General features: G+C 43.9%; 1 protein-coding gene across 1 annotated transcript in view; it reads right to left on the reverse strand.

Annotated features, from left to right (window-relative positions):
- Positions 1–1321: 1321 nt before the first annotated feature.
- LOC110507481 (G-protein coupled receptor 4) overlaps positions 1322–12253 on the reverse strand; it is a 44599-nt gene continuing 33667 nt past the window's right edge. Inside the window, exon 2 of the mRNA XM_021587498.2 lies at positions 1322–3500. Within this exon, the coding sequence (XP_021443173.1) occupies positions 1846–2970 (1125 nt within the window). The 5' untranslated portion in view covers positions 2971–3500 and the 3' untranslated portion in view covers positions 1322–1845. The remainder of the gene's footprint in view (positions 3501–12253) is intronic.

The following is a 12253-nucleotide window of genomic DNA, read 5'->3' on the forward strand; positions in this document are numbered from 1 at the left end:
TCAGAATGAACATGGGTTGATGATGCCAATGAATTAGCAAGGGAAAGCCTTGTTTCTGCAGTTTGTGTTTTATCTGTAGGTTGGAGAGACCTGTTTGTGGTAAGATGCAGTGTGATTTGTTTCCGCAGATTCTAAGCGGTGCTCACTAAAGCAAAGTGTGGGCTGTCATGCTAAGATTACACAAGCGTAATAATAGAGAAAGGACTGTTTTGGTTACAGCATGGCCATTATCATATCTGATTAAGAGCCCTACGACAACAACAACAACAAACATCAGTGGGCTAGGGCTGTGATATTTCACTGGTCGTTCTTTCTGTGACAAGATCTCCTTCAGAAATAACATTTTGTACAGACTCCAGGCAAACCTAGTGTGTGTCACTTGTTTATGCCTCCTCCTGAAGCTGCCACAATTAGGTGATTCAGAATCCATTTGAAGAAATAACTTCATCTAATTCAAATACTCATTCGTATATTGTCATAACAAAGTAGGTCACGAGGCTCGCTTTAAACCCCTTAATATCAATGAAAACATAACCTGCCTCTCGGAGATAAGAAGCCCATTGTATTTGAACTATTGACCTTGATCCTTTCCATGTCATTGAGCAACAGCCTTAACCCATGGAGGCAGAGCGAGAGGCTGCAGATGGCCCCAATCTGATCTGGGAAACATTTTACAGGCAGAGCTGTGATCACATCTGATTAGGAATCTCACTGGCTCATTAGTGGTGATGAGGGTGATGGCTGCCTTGCCCTGCTTACTTTAAATAGGCACATCATGCAGGACTTGCAATGCCATTGTAGTGTGGACCCAGATCACACTGCACTATTTTCATTGGGAGGAGTTGTCTCCCTGACATCTCAAGAACTACCACACTGGAACAATGTGACAGTCCCATCGACACACCATCAATATCGTGGTCCGTCAGCCACAGGGAAAACAATCCCCCCCCCCCCCGCAGTGGAATTACCCATCATCCTCATTATCACATCAGTGAATGGTGTGATAAGCGGTGTGAAAGTCATTTGGAGTTTTATGTCTGATTTTCAGATATGACAGACAAGACCCAAGAAATGTTGATGGGGACATTAATCATAAGTGTTTGTTATTCTATCTATTCAAATAGGCACCAACTGCAAGACAACATACAGTAGTTTCAAGAGTATGACAATGAACATTGAAGAAGGACACAACACTGTTACCAGGTCCATGGTCAACACACTAATGCTTTTACGGCAACACATCAACCATAAAGTTGACCCCCCTCGGTTTCCTGACATTATATTTGTTCAAAGTACTGTTACATCAGACACAACACAATTGAAACAATGATATAATTTATTTCCCAGTGAAATTGTCGAACAAAACAAGTATTATTGTGCTTCACTCTCCGGCTGACAGAACACATTTGGGATTTTTGGAGCTGTTACGAGGCATCTGGAGCTCATTGAAAGAGAAATGTAAACATGTCGAATCCATGGTTAGATAACCTTGTCCCAACTAGAACACAAACCTACTATAGATCACGAGGAGAAAGAAACCGTTTGATGGCAAACATCCTTTGTTTCACATGGCATCACATCTATGCCACTGAACATACTATAGTCTTTCTTACGGTTGTCACAATGTACCCATGGTCCATCTTGATTTGATTATATTTGTCTATATCAAACACATTTCAATCACAGTTTACCATATGAGGTACATAATATGAGGTGTCATCCCCAAAACTAATAAAACAGCTAAAACATTACACATAATAAAACCTCTCCCATTTTCTATGCAACATAAACTGACCCACTTCCTCATAGTCTTGGGTTTTTCTCATGGCGGATCAGGATGGCTGTTCATTTCTTAACACTGAGTATGGTCATCTGAAGACACTCCTCTTTGAGGGCCACCAGCTCTGTCTTGTAGGTGCTGGCCTTGACCTCGCTGTACAGGCCCAGCTGCTTTTTGGTGGACAGTGGTGTCTCCAAGGTGAAAGATCCGGCTGCCAGTGCATCAGCTGGCGCGGGCGAGTTCCGCTTGAAGACACCCAGCAGGGTGGTGAGCGCGTGACCGACGTCATGTCGTGCGCCCTCGTTAACAAAACAGTAGAGAATGGGGTCAGCCACACAGTTCAGGCTGGTGAGCGCCAGCGCCACATGGTAGGCTGCAAACAGGTCCTCCTCTGCGCCACAGTCGCAGGGCTTCTGGAGGAAGAGGATGCTGCGACACAGCAGGAGCAAGTGGTATGGCCCGAAGCACAGCAATACGATCAGGATTAGACTCAGCGCCAGGCGCTTGATCTTCGCCTTCTCGTGACACTCCGTGGACACATTGCCGCGCACCGCCCGCAGAATGCCCCGGTACGCACCCAGCATGATCAGCCAGGGCACCAGGAAACCCAGAAAGGTCCGGTAAAGGTTCATGCCCGCCACCCAGTCTTGCATGGGGTACTTCTCGAAGCAGAAGGTGTGGTTGAAACGGTCCTGGAAGAGCTCGTCGTGGAAGAGTGGCGCAGAATTGGCCACTATCTCGATGGTCCACACCACGGAACTGACCAGCACGGCAGTTTTCACCCGCCGGACCTTGGCGAACTTGAGCGGGTAGGCCACGGCTAGGTATCGGTCGATGGAAATGCAGCAGAGGAAGGCGATGCTGACGTAGATGTTGGTGTAGAAGATGAAGCCGAAGAGCTTGCAGGAATTCTGGCCATGAATCCAGTCGTCGTGCTGGAGGAAGTAGTCGATCCATAGGGGCAGGGTGCCGATGTAGAGGAGGTCAGCCAAGGAGAGGTTGATCAAGTAGATGCCCAGCTCGTTTTTCTGCTTCACCTGCAAGTAAGCTGCCCACAGAGCCATGCAGTTGGTCGGCAGGCCCAGGACGATGACAATGATGTACAGCGTAGGCTGGAAGTACTGGTCGATCTTCGAGTCCACATTACAGAAGGAAATGTTGCACATTGTCCTCATATTCTGTAGGTGCATTGTTTATTTTGTGACTAAGCGTTTAAAGGGCCGGGACAATCCGACATGTTGTTGTTAATGAGAAGGAAAGAGGGAAAACGACATTCCGTTAAGTGACGTTTCCTTTTTGTTGTTGAGTAATTCCTTATATCCAGGCCTGAAAGCACACTTTCTCTCCAGATGGGCTTCACATGTCAAACAGATGTTTCCCATTTCACGGCTGGTCCCACACCTTTTTCGAATGAGGAAGAAGATGAGAGAAAAAAAAAGTGGTGAAATAAAACCCCTCTTATGAACAAAGAGCCAGGCCTCCACTCCGGCACAAGGACATCATAAATCTTGGAGAGATTATTGTCCAAGGTCTGTCGCTAGCTGTGGAGGGGGAGGTGGGGAGGTTGATGGGGTGTAGGGGGATGAGAGCTCTTCTGCTGGATGAGAGCTCTTCAAACGCCAAAGAACACACCCTTCCTCCAAGACTGTCACTGACGATCTGTGCCACGCACACAGCAGCAGCAGGCGATCTGTTAACAGGCCTCTTCGGCACTGCCCATCTAAAACAGAAGAAAGGAGAGTGTGTGAGATAGTGTGTATTGCCCGTTTCAGTTTTCCAACCCAGTTAGTTGTTCACATACAGTTGATGTTTATGCACTTGGATTGAATGGTCAGATCCTTACTCTATATCAGCTTTCTGTACCTATTGTTTCTGGTATCTACTCTAACCTTGAACTTACAATACTCCTCGCCTCTGCTTGTTTTCATGTTGAAGCCATAATGATTTATTCTTAGATCATTCCAGTCTGACCAACAGTCTCTCACACTCGTATGTTTTCACTCATAGTGTATGCATTACACAAGAGTATGAAAACATATTTGATACGAAAGTGTTTACTTTTCTATTGAAAACACAGCAATCACCGTAACCACAATCCAAGGTTCTCCTTCTTGAACAGAAATACTGACGGACACAAGGGACAGCCCTTTCTAATCCACCTGTCATGATTGGTCCAATTAGTCCCAATTCTGATGGAAACTACACCAATCCCTAGTAGTATAATATTCAGTGGTTTCGAACAGTAATTACGACCATGAAAGATACCATGCTAGTCTTTGTTGTGAAAGGAAGGTTGGGCCACTCCTATGGTGACCGTGTCAAATGCAGTTCAATAGGAACGATCCTTCTGATATTCAGCAGAATAACTGGGTTACAAAGCACGTAGTCAGCAAGCCATAAAAAAAGTGCTTAGCGTTACGGCTCCTGTTAGTACCCACAATAGGAGAGATAACATTACACAGTCATGGTGGCGAGGGACCAATAATGTAAATCATTCTCATCGGTTCACAAGTACGCCCATGTGTACGTGTGTGTGTGTTTGTATGGGTACTGGCAAGTCGAGATGCACCCAGAGGATTGTTGAAAAACCTATTTTGTGAAAGTACAAAGTGAGGGCTTTTCGAATTCCAGGTCATGGGGTCTGGGTTGACAAATGCTCCAAGCAGCTTCCAGCGTCTCATGGACCTGGTGTTGTCTGATTTAGGGTGGACAACATGTTTGGTGTACTTAGATGACTTCATAGTGTTTGGTCGTACATTCCAAGAGCATGTGAAGCGTTTAGACAAGGTTTTCAGCAGATTGGAGCAGGCAGGACTTATGGTGAAGCCATCTAAGTGCCACATGTTCAGGTCGCAGGTGAGCTACCTGGGACACATCATCTCGGGCTGAGGGAGTGTCCACTGACCCCATGAAAACAGAGACAGTCAGGTCATGGCCTAGCCTCAAGTCGCTGACAGAGGCAAGAAGCTTTCTAGGCCTGGCGTCATACTACAAGAGGTTCATAACAGATTTTGCAGCTATAGCGGAGCCTTTGTACAGGTTAACAGATAAGGGGAAAAGTCCAAGCTTACCACATCCCCCATACTGGCTTTCCCGGGACCCAAATCTAGATTTCATCATGGATACCAACACATGTGACACAGGCATAGGGGGCAGTCCTCTCCCAGAAATACAAGGGTAGAGAGAGAGAGAGAGTAGTAGCATATGCCAGTCGGGCACGGTCAAAACAGGAGATGAAGTATTCAAATACGAAGAAGGAGCTTCTTGCTGTGGCAGTGTTTCCAACACTTTTTGCTGGAGAGGAAATTTCTACTGAAAACTGATCACAGCTCACTGAGGTTGGCTAGGGACAGTTGGCGAGATGGTTAGAGAAACTGGATCAGTTTGACTATGACATTGTCCACAGGCCAGGGAGACTGCACAGTAATGCTGATGGTGTGTCACGCCGACACACACAGACAAAGTGTGGACACAGCTGTCTCACAGGAGGCCACTGTCAATCTGAGAGCCATCGTAAACAAGCCTCAGGATGTCCCCATTGAGCCTGTAGCTGGAGCTCAAACAAGCCAGGCAGGATCCAGAAATGCAGCTTTCCATTTGGAAGCACAGGATAGAGACCCAGTGGTCTTCCAGTTAAAGACATGGAAAACAAGAGGGTAGAGCAGAGCTCCCTGTGGAGTTGCAATCGGAGCCAAACTTTAGGCCTTTCAAACAAGTGTGAGGTGCATTACATGTGAATAATAAGGTGTTATGCCTTAATAGTCAAAACTATGAGACAGATGACACCTGCCTGCGCCATCCAACATCACTACTCTGGACGGTTCTGACTTAGAATATGTGGACAACTACAAATACCTAGGTCTCTGGTTAGACTGTAAACTCTCCTTCCAGACTCACATCAAACATCTCCAATCCAAAATTAAATCTAGAATTGGCTTCCTATTTCGCAACAATGCATCCTTCACTCATGCTGCCAAACATACCCTTCTAAAACTGACCATCCTACCGATCCTCGACGTCATTACAAAATAGCCTCCAATACCCTACTCAAATTGGATGCAGTCTATCACAGTCCAATCCATTTTGTCACCAAAGCCCCATATACTACCCACCACTGCGACCTGTACGCTTTCGTTGGCTGGCCCTCGCTTCATACTCGTCGTCAAACCCACTGGCTCCAGGTCATCTACAAGATCCTGCTAGGTAAAGTCCCCCCTTATCTCAGCTCGCTGGTCACCATAGCAGCACCCACCTGTAGCACGTGCTCCAGCAGGTATATCTCTATGGTCACCCCCAAAACCTATTCTTCGTTTGGATGCCTCTCCTTCCAGTTCTCTGCTGCCAATGGCTGGAACGAACTACAAAAATCTCTGAAACTGGAAACACTTATCTCCCTCACTAGCTTTAAGCACCAGCTGTCAGAGCAGCTCACAGATTACTGCACCTGTACATAGCCCATCTGTAATTTAGCCCAAACAACTACCTCTCCCCCTACTGTATTGATTTATTTTGCTCCTTTGCACCCCATTATTTCTATCTCTACTTTGCACATTCTTCCACTGCAAATCTACCATTCCAGTGTTTTACTTGCTATATTGTATTTACTTCGACACCATGGCCTTTTTTTTGCCTTTACCTCCCTTATCTCACATTGTATATAGACCATTGTATATAGTATGTGCAAAAGGTGCAAGGGTATTTTAGCACTGTAAGGGAAGCTGTAAAGAGAAATCACCTAAAAGCCACAGGTAAACAAAAGCAATACTTTGATCTGAATGTGACACCCCAGAGGTACGAAGAAAATGAATATGTTTGACTTAGAGACTACCAGAGGAAAAAGGGGTTGTCCCCCAAACTGATAAAGAAACTCAAAGATCCTTTCAAAATCGCAAAAAAACTGTCAGATGTGCTGTATGAAGTAGTACAGTGTAATGGACCTTATCATGCCGTGGTACAGTACAACAGGCTCAAACCTTACTTTGGGGTTGTTTCAGAGCATGAGGTCCCTGGCACGGGACAAGATACTGAGTTGAGCATTGACTCATTTGTGCCTAATCAGTCATACTAGCTCTCAAGGAAACCGGATGCTCTGAGGAAAAAGCAACCAATGTTGCCTAGGTTACCCTTCAGGAGAAGGATGGTGGACATTGTGAGAGTGTGGGCTCCAAGGGATATTAATACCTCAGTGGAACGGGGCACTGTCAGGACTGAAAGCTCAGTCAACGACAGAGAGACTCATACCACACAAACGGACGTGAACACCGAGTTGCCCCGTGCACCCGATAGAGAAAGTGTCTCCTTTGAGAAGATCGCATGGGTCATGGTGGTTAGACCCAAAATAACTATTAGGAGGCCTGTTTTGAGATGTCACACGGTCAAAGCATTCTGAATGTGTTTGGTTACTGGATACTTCTCAGAGGGTATTTTCTGTGTGTTTGTCCAGGTTATTAAACAGGGTGTGTTCAGTTTAAGAAGGGGGTAACGTAATGTTTTACATAATTGAAAGTCTCTCAGCCTATCACACAATGTTCAGGGATGATAACTGCTGAGGGCCTAAAAAGGTGACACTTTTTTGTTGTTGCAGTGCAAAAACATCCCTGCTAGGGGGAAATGCAGATTTGAACTAATTCAACACCAAAATAATATTATCTACATGATAAGTCTGTGTGTAAAATAAAAAGTGGTTCATGTGAACTTAAGTCACAGCTAAAAGAAAATGTAAAGAAAGCATTCCAATGGTACAGTGCCTTGCGAAAGTATTCGGCCCCCTTGAACTTTGCGACCTTTTGCCACATTTCAGGCTTCAAAACATAAAGATATAAAACTGTATTTTTTTGTGAAGAATCAACAACAAGTGAGACACAATCATGAAGTGGAACGACATTTATTGGATATTTCAAACTTTTTTAACAAATCAAAAACTGAAAAATTGGGCGTGCAAAATTATTCAGCCCCCTTAAGTTAATACTTTGTAGCGCCACCTTTTGCTGCGATTACAGCTGTAAGTCGCTTGGGGTATGTCTCTATCAGTTTTGCACATCGAGAGACTGATTTTTTTTCCCATTCCTCCTTGCAAAACAGCTCGAGCTCAGTGAGGTTGGATGGAGAGCATTTGTGAACAGCAGTTTTCAGTTCTTTCCACAGATTCTTTGACTTGGCCATTCTAACACCTGGATATGTTTATTTTTGTACCATTCCATTGTAGATTTTGCTTTATGTTTTGGATCATTGTCTTTTTGGAAGACAAATCTCCATCCCAGTCTCAGGTCTTTTGCAGACTCCATCAGGGTTTCTTCCAGAATGGTCCTGTATTTGGCTCCATCCATCTTCCCATCAATTTTAACCATCTTCCCTGTCCCTGCTGAAGAAAAGCAGGCCCAAACCATGATGCTGCCACCACCATGTTTGACAGTGGGGATGGTGTGTTCAGCTGTGTTGCTTTTACGCCAAACATAATGTTTTGCATTGTTGCCAAAAAGTTCAATTTTGGTTTCATCTGACTAGAGCACCTTCTTCCACATGTTTGGTGTGTCTCCCAGGTGGCTTGTGGCAAACTTTAAACAACACTTTTTATGGATATCTTTAAGAAATGGCTTTCTTCTTGCCACTCTTCCATAAAGGCCAGATTTGTGCAATATCCGACTGATTGTTGTCCTATGGACAGAGTCTCCCACCTCAGCTGTAGATCTCTGCAGTTCATCCAGAGTGATCATGGGCCTCTTGGCTGCATCTCTGATCAGTCTTCTCCTTGTATGAGCTGAAAGTTTAGAGGGACGGCCAGGTCTTGGTAGATTTGCAGTGGTCTGATACTCCTTCCATTTCAATATTATCGCTTGCACAGTGCTCCTTGGGATGTTTAAAGCTTGGGAAATCTTTTTGTATCCAAATCCGGCTTTAAACTTCTTCACAACAGTATCTCGGACCTGCCTGGTGTGTTCCTTGTTCTTCATGATGCTCTCTGCGCTTTTAACGGACCTCTGAGACTATCACAGTGCAGGTGCATTTATACGGAGACTTGATTACACACAGGTGGATTATATTTATCATCATTAGTCATTTAGGTCAACATTGGATCATTCAGAGATCTTCACTGAACTTCTAGAGAGAGTTTGCTGCACTGAAAGTAAAGGGGCTGAATAATTTTGCACGCCCAATTTTTCAGTTTTTGATTTGTTAAAAAAGTTTGAAATATCCAATAAATGTCGTTCCACTTCATGATTGTGTCCCACTTGTTGTTGATTCTTCACAAAAAAATACAGTTTTATATCTTTATGTTTGAAGCCTGAAATGTGGCAAAAGGTCGCAAAGTTCAAGGGGGCCGAATACTTTCGCAAGGCACTGTATTTGTTGCCTAGACTTTACTGCAAGTGACACTCATGTCTTGAGAAAAAAAAAAACAATACACTAATATTGCAGTTAGCCATGACAGCCTTTATAACAGAACACTAGTGACCACACACGTGAATATTGCACTTGGGGGAAAAAACATCTGGAAGTAGAAATAGAATGAAACAAACAGGCATTCTATTTGTGCTCTATTATACTGGCCACTATAGACATCGATCAAGTGCACAAGGCTACATGTGTGCAAAAATAACGCTCACCGAGTTAAAAATATATATACCCCCCCCCCCCCCCCCACACACACACACACACACACGTGTTACTGTCAAGTTCAACACAACAAAAACAATATATTTGGGCTACACTGCAAATTATTACATTGTACACTTTCTGCCTGTGGACATCTGTTCTACAATGTGCCAGCAAAAGTGAGAAAGAGGGATAGTGTGTGGTGTTCCTTTCACCTCTATAGTGACATCTATCTGAAGCCAGGCCCTGCTCCAGCTACACTTGTTTACCAAGCAACGCCTCATTTACACCTAATTCTCTCATTCTGAAAATTAACCACATACTGTAAAGGGAAAACATTAGTTAACAGGTTAGTTGGTTTGCTAGTTAACATTTCACACAGATTGCCAGGATCCAGTAAGCAACCAACGTAACGCATTAGTTATAGTTAACACTAAAGTGAATTGGTTATGTTACCAATGTTAGCTCATCTGATGTTGTAACGTTAGCTAGCTGTCTGACTTTATTAGCAAGCTAATTTTTACATCATGAACTCAATTATTTGATCATATAGGTTGGCTAATGTTGCTTAACATTTCTCTGGTTAGCTAACAAAGAATTTGATCCAGCTAACAAGATATTTAACAATGTTAATCCTTGTTCCACCACACTTTCTCCCTCACCTCAAACTTTCAAAATACCAGTAGTTTTTCATTTACAGCTCATGAAGTACGCTTAATCACATTCTCACCCCCGCCTCTGTGGTCAGGCTTCTCAGTTAATGTTACACCTTCGTTATCGTTCAGGGAACAGGCTGCTGTAACTGGCAAGCTTCATTTCCAGAGCGCGCGCTGATGCTGTAACTAATAAATTGGTTGTCTCTTCTTTCTGCAGCCGTGTGCTGCATTCTGTTGTTACGTTAAGCCAGCATTGCTCCAAACATGCATCACTCGCTCGTTTACAGCCAGTAGTGATCCAAATCCCCAACTCACCCAAACTTTTCTCATCGGATCTACACGAATCACGTAGGTCATCTATTTTGGTATCAAAACGGCAAATTCCGCCGAAAGGTGACTAGTTTGCATCCCTGGATGTCATGCAAATTAGTTGCTGTATGTGCGGTTTTTGGGAAGTCATTGTGTACACTGTCTGTCTGTTCATCCAATTAAAATTGCTTGATTATTCCATGGGAAATCAGTGTCCTAGAATGTTTACGCTAGTCAACATGCGAGTTTCGTTGGCCTTACAGGTTCGATTCATTATTTTAGGGTTATTTTAGGTCTTGTTTCAAAGTTTTCACAGATTTAAAGCTTACGTTGATCTGGTTTCTTTCTAGGAAACAAATATGAACACTGACACTAAAGAATGTGGTTTGTGCCTACAGTCAATTTCAAATGCTTATCTCAGTTTGTTCATGCGAGGGAGGAATCGTAACACTGCAATGTCAACTACAATATAATGTAGTTGTGACCTCTACCTGACCCTGGGACAAACTGGACTTAACATGCTTAGTGTTTGGTTGACTTTGAAGTTAATCATGCACAGGTTATTCTATTAATGTTCTTTAATGAAGCCAGTAGGTTACACACCCTGGTGATTATTATTGTATTTTAGACTGTGTTATTATTATATTACTTAGACTGTGTTGACAACTCTTCCTTCATGGCTCAGTGACCACACTGATGTTATCAGCACACCTGCGATAGTCTTTTGAAGGTTGCAGGCGTACTGATGACATTCATCAGGTTCAACATCTGCCAACAGCTCGCTTTTGGCTTATGAGCCTCAGCCTGTATGACGTGACTCATCAGAAGGGTGTTTTGTCCTGTGTCCTCATACCTGGTCAGTCAAGCCCAGAGACCTGATTGGCTGGATGACACATGGAATTGTGCTCTGGATAAACCTGTGCCATATTGGACGTTACACTAGCCAGTAGTTTGTGAGGACTGGTTGTTGGCCATGCAGCCTTTAGATTCCAGTGAGAGCAGCAGGGAGAACTAGGGGAGTCTGTGCTAACCTGGAACACATCGTGCAAAAAAGCGTGGCGTTTGATTATCGAAGCCCCGCCACACAAAGCCCGCCACATTGGCTGTCGCACCCAGCAGCCCCGCACAACGCATTTGCCCTCCGCTCCCATAAATGTGCTTAGCTCACACTTTTTGCTCACTCTTACAAATGTAATTTCCGTTCAACTGATTTTAGTCTGTAGCTCGTTTGTTTACTTTTGTGTCACAGGTGTCCATTGTCAAGGGGGTATATGTAGGATGCCTTTCCCTGTGTATATTCAGCTATAGTTTGTGTGAGAGTGTGTTCTCACACCATAATACAGTGTGTAACTGAAACTAATTGAAAACATTCATGTGGATCCTTGATGAACGATGGATCCCAACTTAACTAAGTCTAATTTCACAATGTCATTGTGAGCCCCACCACGATCTTGGTGTCACCTTTGTGTAGAAGTTATCATGATGTCCTAACTCACACAGAGTGCTGTTGGTCTGTGCCATTGTACACTGGTAATTGGGACACATGAAGGTCACCCTGTATAATGAATGAATAACAGTCCAGACTTTTCCATAGAACCACAGGTCTCACACTGTGATTAAGTACTCTAACAAAGTGCTCTAACAAAGAGTTAAGTGCTCTAACAAAGAGTGCTCTAACAAAGAGTTAAGTGCTCTAACAAAGAGTTCAAACGTTACAGGAACTTCCCAGTGAGCATTTCTGGATGTAGAGTGGTTTAACCATGAAAACAAAAGCTGATGGACCTAACATAGGGAGAAAGCTCTCACTCAGACACAAGATTACAATGTTTTCTGGAGCATCAGAAACTAGGTGGTGGTTAGCCAAAGACTCAGGTTGACAGTGAAACACTGGAGTAAAAGTACTATTCCTCAGTGG

The sequence above is a fragment of the Oncorhynchus mykiss genome, chromosome 27 (assembly GCF_013265735.2).
Source record: "Oncorhynchus mykiss isolate Arlee chromosome 27, USDA_OmykA_1.1, whole genome shotgun sequence".
NCBI lineage: Eukaryota > Metazoa > Chordata > Actinopteri > Salmoniformes > Salmonidae > Oncorhynchus > Oncorhynchus mykiss.